Raw genomic sequence first — 16,200 nt, 5'->3', positions numbered from 1 at the left:
CGTAGATCTTGGCCGTAGCACCCCTATTCCCAAGGCCTTCTTGGAACACTTCGGGATATGTCCCAATTACTTTGTATAAATTGCCAGTGTCCATTTTAAAGATCTATTGCCAACCCAGGTGGATTTTTTGTAACCAGTCCCTTCTAAAAGGTTGTACCCTAGTCCTTGCACTACTATTAGGGGGAGTCAGACTATCTTTTGTCCTTGTGTAGCTAGGTTACAGTGGTCCCAACAAAACGCAAGGGCTCCCCAGCATATGTGGCTAATCTAGCCTTCATGTCCTGTCGGCTTAAAGGCAAGATGTGCAATTGGAGTTGCCTAAAGGTTTGCTCCCTAATAATAGGTACAGCGGCTCTTGTGTCTACCTTCATGTCAAGAGGGTGGCCATTTACCTGGAGTTTAATCTTAATTGGAACGACTTTGGGTGTCACAGGGCAATTTAGCTGCATCAATTCCTCATCCTCGGGTTGGCTTATTTGTAAAGTCCTGTCCTGAGGTAACTTTGTCCTTCAGCCTGGATGGTATGCATTTTGCCTATTTCGGCAGCCTTCCGAGGGGTTCAACCTATGACTACAAGTGCAGCATGGACGTAATCACTCCTCACTTTATTATGGAGCGTTTTCCCCTCTAGTTCAGGAAACTTGAAGCCTCCGATTCCAATCACCCTTTCTTGACAGCAAATGGGAGATGTGAGCATTGTCCGCTGGAGGCTTGGTTCTGCAATATGGGGGTTGCCCAAGGCTGAGAATGGTACTGTCTATGGATCCCTGAAGCTCCTGGGTCTCTTTTTCCATGCTTTGTTGAGAAAGGGCCAGTTCTATGGCTTTTTTGAGATTCAGAGTTGGTTCAGTCAGTAGCTTCCTTTTGTCGCAATAATATTAATTCCACATACTAAACAATCCCTTTATATTTCCAGAAGTGCTGATCCGTACTCACAGTGTTCCGCCAATTTTTGCAGTCTCAACAAGAATCCAGTGACTCACCAGGGGGTCTGTTTGCCATGTTAAACATGTAGCATTGCAATATAACAAACAGTTTAGGGTCACAGTGGTCCAATACCATATCCACCAATTCGACCAAAGGTTTTGAATCTGGGGCTACAAGGTAGGTTAAACTTTTTATGATGCTGAAAGCCAGGGATGCACAAGCAGTCAGGAGGATGACTTGTTGCTGGTCGTCCCCTTCTACCCCTTTTGCCTAGAAGAAATATTGCATTCTTTTGGTGTACTGGGGTCAATACTCCACACCGACATCATAAGTTTCCAGTTTCCCAAACAGTTCGATTTTGAATATCTCCCTTTACTGTTTTACTGAGCTCATTGAAACTGTCTGAAACTTTTCTTCTTCCTCGTTGCCAATGTAATGACTCGGGAAGACCAATTGAAAAAGAACATAGTTTAATATAGAATGCAAAGGAAAACTATTACAGTAATGTACATATACTAGACTAGTCTGGGACTACCGTTCAGCTGGTCCAGTCTTGGGTCTGCGTTATAAAAACTCAGGTAATGGGTTCCAACTGAGCAGGCTGTTACCAGGGGAACTCATACTCAGTGACATAGGGAGCTCAATCAGTGATTCCCCGTGGACCTCATGAAGGTTATCATTGGAATTAAGAAGAACGAGATGTAATCTTACTGAAACATTTAAGATCCCAAGATGACTTGAGAGGACGCTGAGATTATATTTCCCCTTGTGAGAGAGACTAGAACAAGAGAAATGGTTTAAAAATACAGAGACTTCAATTAGAGACAGATAAAAGAAGGAATTTCTTCTCTCAGAGTGTTTTAGTCTTTGGAATTCCCTGCCACAGAGAACAATGGAGGCTGGGTTATTGAATATATTCACAGTTGAGTTAGACAATGGAGTTAAGAGTTATGGGGAACAGACAGGAATGGAGTTAAGACCATAGCTCTCTCAATCCTAATCTTGTCAAATGGTTAAGCAGACTTCCTGAGCAAATGGTTTACTCCTCCTCTTATTTCTCATGAATCATTTTTATTCATTAAAGGGATGTAGGCTTCACTGGCTAGGCCCATCCACAACTGTCCTTGGAAAGGCGGTGGTGAGCTGCCTTCTGGACTTGCTGCTTATGACCTTATGATCATGGTGTGAATTTAGAATAACTACCCACCATTCTCTTGCTCAAAGGGGTTGCAAAAGTCAGGGTCCACTGAAATGTAAGTGAGTTTTTAAGGGCACAATAAAGTGATAATTGTAATAAGCAACCTCTCAAGACCTGAAAATTTAATTATACAAATGTGGAGTCTCATTTGTTTTGAAGAAAATTAATGTTGCAGATTTTTGAAAACTATATTTTTATTATAGTTTTCATATTTTGCTCTTTTATGTCTTTCCCTTAATCTATTGTGCATGTATGTCATAATCTTTACATTACTTTCAGTACAATGAGTTAAATGTAATCTGCCAATCAAACATTAAGACTGTCATATAATTTTCTACTTTTGCTCATGTCCCGTACTAATGCTCTGCCAAGCCAAGACCTGAAGAGTTTCTAAAACATTATCATGAACTGCCAGATAGATGAGTAAACAGGATGGTGGCGCCCCTCGGAGGACATAGTCTTATGTTGCCTTTGTATGCTCAAGCATGGTTATTTGCTTTCAACTGCAAATGAATGCATGTATCCAGGGGAGCAGATGATCAGAATCCTATTGACTGAGAAATTACTGGTATTCATCTTTTTGATTCAGTTTAATTTAACTATAATTACATTTTATTGACATCAATCTTAAAGTTCCTCAGTGGTGCTCCTATTTAACTATCGGTTAAAATAACTCATGATTAAATGTACATTTTAATCTCTTTTTATTTATTTCACGTTTTGAACCTTATCAGAATTCACTAGGAATAAGTATTGACCTCAGTAAAGAAGGTAAAATGCTGGGCTGTCTTTGTTTGTTTGGGGAGGAAGCAGATTGAAGTAAAGGAAACAGTGGATACATATTAAAGAAGTGATGACATTCTAAATGGAGCATCCCACACATTGGCAGTCAGATCTCCACTGCTTCTAAAACATGCTAGAATGTGCTTCTAGAAACTCAATGCTATATTTGGAGATGCAAAGATTGAGAGATGAAAATGTCAAAAACTATATATATTTGTATTGCTCATTTAATATAATAAAACACCGCAATGTGCTTTGTAGGAGCCTTACAAAGCAAAATTAGACACCAAGCCACACAAAAAGATATTAGGGCAGGTGGGTGAAAGCTTGGCAAAATGGTAGAGTACCTTAAGGAAAAAAGAAAGATATGGGGCGGAATTTTCTCATCCTACCCACCACTGGATTCATGCAGGCGGGACATGGACCATAAGAACATAAGAACTAAGAACTGGAGTAGGCCATCTGGCCCCTCAAGCCTGCTCTGCCATTCAATAAGATTATGGCTGATCTTTTCGTGGACTCAGCCCCACTTACCTGCCTGCTCAACATAACCTTTAATTCCTTTACTGTTCAAAAATTTATCCTTGTCTTAAAAACATTCAATGAGGTAGCTTCAACTGCTTCACTGGGTGGACCATGCAAAGGTCCTTTGTCTTCGGGTGGGATTTTCCAGCCTTGGGGTGAGCGCAGCCATAAAGTCCCACCCCCTGAGTCAGAAAGATTTAGGGAGGGAATTGCAAAGCTTACTATCTGGGCAGCTGAAAGCATGATCAGCAATTATAGAACAAATAAAACTAGGGATACCTTCAGGTACCTAGCACCAATGCCACTGTGGGGCTCAAGGAGATTACAGCGATAAGCAGGGGAAAAGTCAAGGAGGAATTTGAAATAAGGATGTGAATTTTGAAATCAAGTCATTGCTTGGCTTGGAGCCAAGGATATGGGCAGGAGAGTTTTGGAGGACCTCAGCTTCATGGGAGGCAGAATATGGGAGCCAGCCTGAAGTGTGTTGAAATAGTCAAGTCTACAAGTAAAAATGGCATGAATGAGAGTTTCATAGAAAAAATAGAAATCATAGAAACCCTACAGTACAGAAAGAGGCCATTCGGACCATCGAGTCTGCGCCAATCACAATCCCACTCAGGCCCTACCCCAATATCCCTACATATTTTACTCAATAATTCTTCTAACCGACACATCTCCAGGCACTAAGGGCAATTTTTAACATGGCCAATCAACCTAATCTGCACATCTTTGGACTGTGGGAGGAACCTGGAGCACCTGGAGAAAACCTACGCAGACATGAGGAGAATGTGCAGACTCCACACAGACAGTGACCCAAGCCAGGAATCAAACCCTGGAGCTGTGAAGCAGCAGTGCTAACCACCTTGCTACCGTGCCACCCAATGGCAGAAAAGCTGAGAGGGGGCAAAAACAGGCAATGTTACAAAGGTGGAAATAAGTGGTTTTAATAATGACATGGATATTTGGTCAGAAACTCACCTTGGGATCAAATATGATACCAAGGTTGCAAACAGTCTGGTTTGCTCTCAGACAATTGTCAGAGAGAATGGTGGACCCAGTAGCTAGTGAACTGAGTTTGGGTGGTGGAGTTATAGCTAGTGAACTGAGTTTGGGTGGTGGAGTTATAGCTAGTGAACTGAGTTTGGGTGGTGGAGTTATAGCTAGTGAACTGAGTTTGGGTGGTGGAATCAGTAGCTAGCAGCAGGGACAATAGTTTCAATCTTCCCAAAACTTAACTGGAGGAAATATCTGCTTATCCTGTGCTGAATTTGGGACAAAAAGTCTGATTATTTAAAGACAGCGGGGAAACTGAAAGAGAGCTGATGGTTCAAAAAAAGCAATCAAAGATCTGTAAAAAGGCCACCTAGATTTGAAACATTGGCTCTATTCACTCCCCACAGACGCTGTCAGACCGGCTGAGATTCTCCAGCATTTTTTGTTTTTGTTTCAGATTCCAGCTTCAGTATTTTGCATTTATCCAAATTTAATGCTGAATCATTTGGTAAATGTCCAAACTGAAAACTAATATTTATTGTCCACCGGCAACAAAATACTCTTTGCGGAAAGCGCTCGGCCCTGCGCCTTTAAGGAAAAGAGAGTTGGCCGTCACCTTGGCAACGACGGCGCCCCCTACGTCAGAACGCAGGAGCAAGCAGCCAATCGGCAGCCGCCTGATTTGAACCCCAGTTGTTATGGCGGCGCGGCGGACAGGGCGACTCCGACACAGGTAACGGTCCCGGGGGAATGGCGCAGGGCCCCCTCAGCCCCAACCCCGGGGAACGGCACCGGGTCCCCCAGCCCCAACCCCGGGGAACGGCAATGGACCCCTCAGCTCCAACCCCAACCCCAACCCCGGGGAACGGCAATGGACCCCTCAGCTCCAACCCCAACCCCGGGGAACGGCACCGGGTCCCTCAGCCCCAGCCCGGGGGAAAAGGCGCTGGGTCCCTCAACCGGCCCTTCCCATCGCCACCCAACTCCAATCCGCTCCTTACGCGTCAGCAGTTTAAGACCGAAACTATGCGAGGTGTTCGCTCCGGAAGCTTCTCTTGTTCAAGGAGTGAAGAATTCCTCCTGCATTGACCAGCAAGTTGAACCTAGCACCAATGTCATTGTCCAGTGAGGTGAACCTAGCACCGAAGTCACTGTGCAGCGAGGGGTATGAATCATCTACACCAATATTGCTTAAGTGATGCTGCATTTACCACTATTCGTGAAATATTTTTCTGTACAATATCTCATTTTCCTCCGTTTCCACTCAAGGTTCATTTATTTATTAGTGATCTGGTTGAAACACTTCTTAATAAATGTATTTTTGGGTTTTAGTGATTCATGTATATCCAAGTTGTTAAGGATTGTAGAGCAGTCATCCTGAGTATGCGTGGTTGGCGTTCAATAGATGGTTAAATTCTGTGATTAGCAATGTTGTCTATGCTGAATTACTTGAGGTTGTAATCGTACCGTACAGCATATTTAAGTTTATTACGGAGCTTTTTACTTTTTGCGTGTGTGTTATTCAGGTGGGACTGATGTTGTCTGTGTGATTCTGCTGAGAACATAACTCAAGTTCAAAAAAAAGCAGGCCTGGGATGTGCAAAAGACTGATTTAGAAGAGCATAATGCAATTACCTGGAGAGTTCTAGAACTGCAGGAGGTTACCGAATTTGGAGACGCTATGCCATGGAGGATTTGAATACAGGTATGGCAATTGTCTACGATCCGTCAGGGACCATATTCACCTTTCCGTTAAAGAGAATTGGCAGTTTTATAGTTTGGGCTCAACTCTGCATCAAGCATGGGCCAAGGTGAGGAGGCAGGCCTCCATGAACTGCTACATTTGGTCTGGGGATTGGACCTGTGCTTTCAATGTGATTCTGCAGCACATTCCAGCCAACTGAACCAACTGGCACCCACATTTAAAAACAAGGATGAGAATATTTAATTTAAGCTCTTGCAGTACTGGGAACAACTGTAAATCAGTGTGCACAGGGTTAGTTGATGCATAAACAGGATTTGCTATCTGTTAAAGAAAGGGGAACAGAGGTTTGGACAAGTTCAAGTTGGAGGAGAGTAGAAAGTTATAAGCCAGTCTGGAGACCATTGGAGTGGTCAAGTTTAGAAGTAATCGAGGCATGGATGAGGATATCAGCGGCAGATAAGCAAGCAGGGTGAATAAGCAATTTTAGAGGTGGATATAGATGGTTGTTGTTGAGGTGTTATAATGTAGAAAAGAGAGAACCTGGCAAAACGACCCCATCCTGCCCATTCCAGGCAAGTGCCTACAGTTTGTGAGCAGCATTCTGTGAAAGGCAAAATAACTAGGTGTGGACACCACCAAGAAATTTTTTATCACTGAATTTAACTTGTTCTTAAAATTCTAATGTCCTGGCTAATATTTATCCCTCAACCATCATCACTAAAACATATCATCTTGTCATTATTTCCTGGCTGTTTATGGGATCCTACTGTCTGCAAATTGGTAGCCATATTTCCTACGTTACAATAATTACCGCTTAATGTACTTCATTCGCTGTAAAGCGTTTTGATGGACTGAGGCGATGGAAGGTATATAAATGCAAATTCTTTTGTGTAATGTGCCATTATTCAGAGATGACATTCAGTTATTTTGATGTTAAGACCTATCTATTTTCACAGATATTGTAAAGATAAAGGCAATACCTTACTTTGAAAATAAAACAGGAAACACTAGATGTGCACAAGTCCATCAGAATTTGAAAAAACAGATTAAAGCTTCAAGATTATGCCTTATTTTTCTCTTTAAAGATCATGAATTACCTGTTACATCAGTCTTAATATTTGTTCTTGTATAATTGTTGAAGTAATTTTAAGTTTTTTACAAATTGACTCATCTGCTATTTCTGTTATAAAAAACCTAATTAGCATTTTTATTTTAAACAGTTGTGTGAAGTTTTGATGCTGAGGATGGGATTCAAGTTAATGTGGTTGGTACTTGGAGGAGTCAGGGTGCTATGGTGCCTAGCACCACAAACGGGCTACATACATCCTGATGAATTTTTTCAGTCTCCAGAAGTTATGGCAGGTAAAACACCTAATAACTCTTTAAAAATCTGTTTTTCAGAAAAAACTTTCTGTAATTTACTTTCCTTTGTTTGCTTTCAAAATAAACCACTTTATCCCATGCACATAAACATTGTAGATGTGAGGAAATAAGTTAGAGGGTGATATGATTCAACCCAACCTACTGACATCTGCATAAACCTAGAAGTATCCAGACCCAATTCTTTAGTGCGCTACTTGTCTGTAATCTATTGAGCAGCATTGGCTACATAAAAAAACAAATGAGTCATGTTGCTAGAGATTCAGGGATGAGTGTATAACCAAAATAAACTGAATACTTCAAAAACACAATAAATTAACTTTTTATTAAATGGTTATCAATGAAAATGTTTCTTTGTACAATTTCAGTTAAAAACACCTCTTGATTAAATAATAATCTTGCAGTAAAATGCTGCCTTGCAACAAAAACAAAGCGCTGTTATTGTAGTAAAACATTCCAAGGCACTGCAAATGAGTGGTAACAGATAAAATCTGACATTGAGCCACATGAGGATGTATCACGACAGCCCACTAAGAGCTTGGCCAAAAGGGTAAGGTTTAAGGAGCATCTTAAAGGAGCAAAGAGAAGTGGAGAGGTCCAGGGATGGAATTCCAGAGCTTGGGGCTCAGGCAGCTGAAAACAAAGCTACCAATTGTGGGTATTTACAATTGGAGCTGCAAAAAGGCCAACATTTGAGGAGCGCAAAGATCCCAGAGCATTGTAAGGTTACAGAAGATGAGTGAGTTCATTAAATAGAATTCATAGAATCCTTGCTGTACAGAAGGAGGCCATTCAGCCCATCAAGTTTGCAGCAACAACAGTCACACCAAGGGCCTATTCCCATAACCCCACATATTTACCTTACACGAGGTAACACAGCCAGTCAACCTAATGCGCACATCTTTGGAGCGTGGGAGGAAATCAGTATATCCGGAGGAAACCCACACAGGCACGGAGAATGTGCAAACTCCACACACAGTGACCGAGGCCAGAATTGAACCTTGATTTCTGGCACTGTGAGGCAGCAGTGCTAACCACCGTGCCGCCTGTAGTTAGGGAGGGATTTGAAAACAAGGATGAGAATTTTAAATTGAGACACTGAAGGGCCAGATGTGAATGTAGATCAGTGAGCACAGGTGGTGGGTGAATGGAATTTTGTGAGAAATAGGATAAATTCAGCTGAGTTTTGAATGAGTTTATGTAAGGAGCGCAGACAGGAAATTATTGTAAAGTCAAATCTACGTGTGGTAAAGGCATAGATGAGAGTTTCAGCAGCAGATCAGCTGAGGCAGAGCAAAGATAGGCAATGTTACAGTGGTGGAAGTAGACAGTCTTCTTGATCAATGGGTGGGATTGAAGGCTTATCCTTGAGTCAGATTAGATACTAAGGTTGTGAATGATCTGGTTCAGCCTCTGATATTAACCATGGAGCGGGGTGGCTGGGAATGGAGTTTGTGGGGTAAAATTAAGCTAACAACTTCCTTATGCTTAGTTAGAAATTTTTGCTTGACCAGGACTGAAGGTCTGATGAGCGATGTGGCAATTCAGATGGGGTGATCAACAGACGTGATGGAGTAGAGCTGGGTGTTGTCGGCATACATGTGGTTTTTGATATGATTGATATAGCTGAGGAGCAACACGTATATGAAAACCATTCAAAAGCATTTGTATGTTTTATTGACAGGTTCCATTCCTTATTTAGGCAAGGTACATATTCACAGGAAACAAAGGAGTTCAGTTTTTTTTCACTTTTCTATCGGGAAGCAACCTGACTCCTGAACTGTAACCAAGTACCTATTTATGAATGGGATCACTGATTTGATTTATTATTGTCACATGTATTAGTATTCAGTGAAAAGTATTGTTTCTTGCACGCTAAACAAAGTGTATTGTTCATAGAGAAGGAAAGGAGTGCAGAATGTAGTGTTACAGTCATAGCTAGGGTGTAGAGAAAGATCAACTTAATACGAGGCACATCCATTCAAAACTCTGGCAGCAGGGAAGAAGCTGTTCTCAAGTCAGTTGGTACATGACCTCCGACTTTTGTATTCTTTCCCCAACACTTGGAAGAGAGTATGTCTGGGGTGTGTGGGGGTCTTGATTATGCTGGCTGCTTTTCCGAGACAGTGGGAAGTGTAGACTGAGTCAATGGATGGAAGGCTGTTTTATACGATGGACTGGAATTCATTCATGACCCTTTGTAGTTTCTTGTGGTCCTGAACAGAGGAGGAGCCATACCAAGCTTTGAAACAACCAAAAAGAATGCTTTCTGTTGTGCATCTATGTGAAGAGTCATAGTGGACATACAATAGAAGATTAAAAAAAAATTCTGATGCAGTCTGACATTTATCAGCAAAGCGCATGTAATCTCATTAAAATACTGGCAAGACATTTGTATAAGATCAACCTTTATGGGCTGCTTAAAAAATACATTGTGGAAACCGGGTAGTTGTAAGTATTTTAAATTTGCATTTTGTGGATGCTCTCTTATAACACAAGCTTTCACAAAGCTAACCTATAGCAAAGTATCAGTTTTTTTCTTCAGTCTCTGTTTCGTATCCACATTTGTTAGCTCTGTTTATGACTCCATCTTCATGGTGAGACAAGGGGAAATTATAGAGTTAAAGATAGCTGGCAATTTCCAGGAATGATCCAGTAATACTTGCTTGATTAAAATGCTTCAGAGATTTGTTACTTTTGTTCCCTGATATTTTTAAGAAGCTAGAATATTGTTTTTCTTTATTAGAATGAAACCTCAGTGAAGTATTCTACCACAACCAAAAACCCAGAAGAGGAGTTCAATCAGGAATCAATGATTAGATGATTCCAAGTATGTGCTTTGAAAGCTTAGAGATTGTAGGAGCAATTGAAGACTGAAGGGATAAGAATTTTAATAGATTTTAAGTTCTGGAAAGGAATGATTTTGAGCACAAATTAAAGTAGCAAGTCACACTGAGAACACAAGGAAGACATCGCAATTGTCATTTGAAAGGAAAAGAGTAATGACCATATTAGTTTTTGATTATATTGACAAAGGTTGCCCATGAGGGAGCTTGGAGCCCAGAGGTGAGAGAAGAATCATCAATCAAATTTTTCGTATCTGACCAATGAGTGAAAGAGAGAAAAAGAAGTGTTTACCACAGGGGTAAAAAATCTTGTTTCCTTCAGCCAGCTTTAGCAATACAGGAGATGCAGGTCTATTAGAGATCAGTGAAGATAGTGAGATCAAGAATTGGAGGAGACTAAGATGAAATGAGCAAAGGTAAGATATACTAATTTGATGGCAGGATTTTATAGCATTTATAATACTTAAATATAGTTTGCTTTTGTCATTTCAGATGCATCTTTGTTTTCTTTACAGGTGATATTTTGAATCTCAAAACTTTCCGTACTTGGGAATTCAATGCAAGCCACCCCAGCAGATCAGTTCTGTTCCCATTGGTCACAACTGGATTTTCATTCATAATACTTAAAAGTTTACACAATTCTGGACTTCTTGGCAGCATACAAAACAGCTACAATTTGTTGGTTTTCCCAAGATTCTACCTGACATGCCTGTCCTTTATACTAGATTATTCTGTATACCAGTTAGCCTGTCTCTGGGGAACAAATCCATGGCATGCACTAACACTGCTGGGTGGGTCACATGTGATGCTGGTTTTTTACACCAGGACATTTTCAAATGTTATAGAAGCAGCTCTTTTTGCATTACTGCTGCTGTTGGTGGCCATGGACATAAAGCTAGCAAGTATGGCACTGCATCCTGGGAAAAAGGAAAGAAAGAACAATAAACATCTTATTGGGATTGTTTTGGTTTCGGGTTTTTTTAACAGGCCCACATTCATTGCTTACGCTTTAGTACCAATGCTCCGGTGGCTTTCTCGTGATCAGAAAGGAACATTTCAATTTTGTTTAACACAAGTTATGAAGAATTTGTTTGGTCTTTTATCTTCTGTGATTGCAACCAGCTTTCTTTTCGTCATGACTGATGCCTTGTATTTTGGTTCATTGTTGTCTGAAATGGATTGTCTTTTGAAAGATGGGAATACCATGTATTCACTATTTGTCAACATAAGCCAATGTCTAGTTTTAACCCCTGTCAATCTTATTTTGTATAACTTGGACCAAAAAAGCCTTATTGCACATGGTAGTCATCCCTGGTTTACACACCTGACTGTCAATGGCTTGCTGCTGTTTGGTGCTCTTCATGTGTCTGCTGTTGTAACTGGTGTCAAAACAATGGTCAGCAAATTTGCCTGCAAAGCCAACTATCATATTTCTCACAATGACAATTTGGAAAAGAAATTGCCTGCGCAAGGTCCTGCAGCTACTCAAATTGCTGAATACTTATTGTTGGTTTATTTTATCCCTATCATCATTCTGTCAATGTTTAGTCACCAGGAGCCACGGTATATCAGCCCACTCATTGTGCCACTTGTTATTCTCAGTGCTCCAAAATGTGAAATGCAGAAGTGGAAATTTGTAATAGTCCTGTTTAATGTCTTGGGGTCAGTGCATTTTGGTTGTCTGCACCAGGGTGGATTAATTCCTTGTCTGTCCTATTTAGAAAAAACACTTCACTCAAGGAATCCTCTGGCTAACCCACTTGAGCATAGTTTGGTATTTTACCACACCTACATGCCTCCTAGGTATCTCCTGAATGTTAAATCGGATGAGAAGTTTACCCGAATCATTGACCTGGCAGGGTCTGATGTGTCAATGCTCAACAACACAGTGAATGGGCTATTTGAGGATTTCTCTTCTAAACACATGGGCAATAATCAGGAAATGAATATATACATCATCGCGCCTGGCACTGTTCAACATGATATTGATAACTGTGGTTTGCAGTGGAAAACTGTTGCATCATTCTTTCCTCATTTAACTATGGAAGATCCTCCTGACATTCCTTCTCTTCTTTCTGAAGATGGATTGAACCAATTAAGTCTTTACATTTTCAAAGTGCATACAAAGTCAAAGAAATCAGAAACTTAATAGGACTCTGTTCGGTTTTTGGTGTCTTCCTGTTCTCTATTTCTCTAGTGTGTTTGTGGGTATTTTGGTGTAGGATCTAATTGTTAAAGCATCAAGATCCTTTTGTAGAATTTGTGGAAGTATTTGCAGTAATTGAAACCTGAACACAATGGAATAAGACATCTTTTAAACATGATTTTAATCAAAGAAACATGCAAATAATGTACCTAAGTATTGTAGTTTAGTTTCTCATCTGGAGAATGGTTATCGTGTAACCAAAGTCTTCAGAAAACATTATTATTATTATGGTGATCCCGGGCAGTATATTGAAATGGGTTTATGGCCTCTAGTATCCCTTCTGTAAGCTACTAATTTGGGTGTTGTCAGGCAGATCCCCATTGCCTATACTAGTAGTCTATTAATTCGTGACATTGGTGAAAAAGATTAAAGAAACTTTATATTTTGCTATGTAATGATGTGGGGCAAATGGGTGGAGGAATCCTTAAAGGAATAAAACTTGATATTTATGAGAACAAATGTATTGTTTTTGGAAATAAAATGTTACATTACAAAGCCTCTTTGTAATGCTGGGTGCGTCATAATATCATAGTTCTCGAGATCACATTACGACAATTGTAATATAGAGAAAACGGGACATATCAATTATACCATCTATTTCCCTTCCAGCCTTATGATTCTTGTTACTCATATTAAATGAAGTATCTAAAGGTGTGCACACTAGGTAAGATCATTTTTCAGTTTTTCATGTAGTGAATGTGATCCATTTCTCCTTTTTGTCTTATGATGTATCAGTTAGCATTTGGAACACTTTGACCTACATGTGATGGTGGAAGATTTATATTCACTTTGCAATACTTGAGGTCAAAAAGAAATGGTCAAACTGAACATAAGGTGTATATCATCTTTTCAGATTAAGTTACGTTCCAATTTTATGGATGAAGACATTGTGCAATTTGAGAGTTGTCTTTTCTTCCATGTTAGGGTATATGTGTGTAAAGTAGATAATAAGTATAATTTTAAATGGTGAAGGGAGACACTTTCCTTCCTATTGAACTAATGATAGATAGCTATTCCACTATACTTGACAAGATTAATATAGTCCAATGATGTTGTTCCCAGAAAGAAAGCACCAGTTATTTTCCCTTTTCAGGAAAGTGGCTGATATTTGCAAAAAAGATTATCATGCATTGGCAGTGATCCAGTTATTAATGTAAAATGCAATGAGATGGAAAACAAAACAAAAATGATGTGGGGAGGAGAGAAAATGAAAGTGTAATGTACAAGTGACAATATTGAAAGAGGAACTAAATTAGTTGATTGCTTTTGCAAGTGTTAAATTTTATTTAGGGAAATTTGCAGTATAGAATAGTCATAAAGACCGAATATTGGTGATTATTCTAGAGCCTAAGATTTTCAAAACTTCATACAATTCCAGGACAGAGAATATCCTCATTTAATCCTATTGGAACATTCTCATTCAATAAGGAGGCCTTTTAGGCAATTAGAAGGGAAAACAAATTGGTGATCCCCATGTTGGAAAGGGATGGAGATGATAATTCACAAATTTTAGAAATGTTTTGGTAATTAATTCCTTTGACTACAGGAAATGATGCAATTCAAGTGACAACAGATGGGATGTAAATGCTGCTCTTGCCAGCAATGCTGTCATCTTAGGAAGGAATAAAAAGATTGCGAGCAGCATAGCAGCCTTAGAAATCATTGCCAGCTAAAGCTGGGGGGTGAAAACTGAATCATTATAAATATACCAATAAAGTCTGTACTAGACAGAAAAAGTAATCTTTATTTTACGTTAAGGGACAGATGCTAAAGCAGGCTTATCCAGCCTGTGAGCCGAGAGCCACACTGTGGCCCATGAAGCTCCTTTATGCGGTCCCTGGATCCACTAATCAAAATGCTGGGAAGACCAGTCAAAGAATTCTGCAAACCAATTTTGCTGTATAGGGCATTGGTGAGGCCGCAACTGGAGTACTGTGTGCATTTTTGGGCGCCGCACCTGCGCAAAGATATTTTGGCCTTGGAGGGAGTGCAGAGAAGGTTTACTAGGCTGATACCGGAGTTGAGGGGGTTGAGCTATGAGGAGAGGCTGAATAAACTGGGCTTGTACTCGTTAGAGTTTAGAAGAATGAGAGGAGATCTCATTGAGACGTATAAGATGATGAATGGGATGGATAGGATAGAGGTGGAAAGACTTCCCGCTCAAAAAAGACAATAGGACTAGGGGGCGCAGCCTCAAGATAAAAGGGGGGCGGTTTAGAACGGAGTTGAGGAGGAACTTCTTCACTCAAAGGGTGGTGAATCTCTGGAATTCTCTGCCCGTTGAAGTGGTGGAGGCTGCCTCGCTAAATATTTTTAAGACGCGGGTTGATGGGTTTTTGATAGGAGAGGGCATTAAGGGTTATGGGGAGAGGGCGGGAAAGTGGAACTGAGCAGCGACAGATCAGCTATGATCTTATTGAATGGCGGGGCAGGCTCGAAGGGCTGGATGGCCTACTCCTCCTATTTCTTATGTTCTTATGTTCAAAGGGCTGCCCCCTCAATTCACAGCCTGTTTCTCTACTATGTTTGCTGTTGCTATGGGAAGAGACTATGGGGCACACTGGGCCAAACAGACTTTGCCCCCCCCCGTTGCTTTCTTCCCACTCACTTGTTTTTCCCTTGTTCCTACCAGTCTTTGTATCGCAGTCAAGGCTTCCCACCTGGCCCATTACAATACGTGGCAGACCATCAGCTCCTGGGAGACCCAGACTGCTGCTGCTACCTGGGGAACTAGCCAAGCATGCTGTGTTTAAGGGGATAAAGGTGGTGACCAAGTACATCAGCTCCAAGTACAACTGTGCTGTAGTGAAAAACACACCCACCTCTTGATGCTGTACTTCCTGATTTGACTGTAAATATCACATGTGACCTGGTAACTGATCCATGTGGTGATGTCCCAGATCACAACTTTCTGTGCAAAATCTGGACAACCCACAACCACTTGATAGCCTAGTCAAGTTTTTTTTGTCACTTACTGCGCATGAGGAATGGCTCAAATTTGACTCTAGCCATCCAAGTTAGACCATTGCCCATATTCTGAACTTCTGTCTTGAAAGATCCTTTTTTAGTAGCTTAACAATTCACACTGCATCAGCTGAAGCCATTGAATGGAATATTAACATCAACAGCTTCTCCAGCTATTTGAATAAAAAAGACTCCGAATGTACAAAATTAGTGTGCCGGGATAGTTTTCCATATAACAAACCATGATTTAATGGCTCATCTGAAAGATGACACCTCCGACAATGCTGCAGTACCTCACTACTACGCTGCGGTGTCAATCTAGATTTGTGCCCCACTGTCTGGAGTGGGAATTGAAGCTACAAGCCTCTAATTCATAAGTGAGAGTAGGGAAATGTGATACATTAATAATGCCAGATGTAATGAACTTACAAGTGATGAGAATCACTCAAAGAGCTTTAAGACAGTTTGGAGATGTAAGTTCGGCAAATTTAAACAACCTAGATTTCTTGCTATAACAAAGGCAAAAAATGCTGGAAATAGCAATTGGTGAAGAGAGAAAGAATTGATGTTTCAGATGGATGATTCGTACCTCATTTTTTAGCATATCACTTTTTTGTACTAAATTTATAGCTGTTTAAATTTCTGAAAATTGCTTGACCGATCATTTTGTGCC

The 16,200-nt window shown here is 40.5% G+C and overlaps 1 protein-coding gene across 5 annotated transcripts in view; it reads left to right on the top strand.

Moving 5' to 3' along the window:
• Positions 1 to 5,102: 5,102 nt before the first annotated feature.
• The window catches only part of LOC145341063 (GPI alpha-1,2-mannosyltransferase 4-like), a 28,767-nt gene continuing 17,669 nt past the window's right edge, over positions 5,103 to 16,200 (top strand). The window contains exons 1-4 of one of the 5 annotated variants that reach the window (XM_080185835.1): positions 5,103 to 5,159; positions 5,953 to 6,131; positions 7,352 to 7,493; positions 10,873 to 13,234. In XM_080185835.1, the coding sequence (XP_080041961.1) occupies positions 7,367 to 7,493; positions 10,873 to 12,506 (1,761 nt within the window). In that variant the 5' untranslated portion in view covers positions 5,103 to 5,159; positions 5,953 to 6,131; positions 7,352 to 7,366 and the 3' untranslated portion in view covers positions 12,507 to 13,234. The other 4 variants (XM_080185834.1, XM_080185836.1, XM_080185837.1 and 1 more) reach the window with 4 other exon arrangements.

This window comes from Carcharhinus amblyrhynchos, chromosome 3, assembly GCF_965287045.1.
Source record: "Carcharhinus amblyrhynchos chromosome 3, sCarAmb.v2.hapA, whole genome shotgun sequence".
In the NCBI taxonomy this organism is placed as follows: domain Eukaryota; kingdom Metazoa; phylum Chordata; class Chondrichthyes; order Carcharhiniformes; family Carcharhinidae; genus Carcharhinus; species Carcharhinus amblyrhynchos.
Note: the sequence above shows the minus strand (reverse complement) of the source record. Positions and strands in the feature narration are given on the sequence as shown.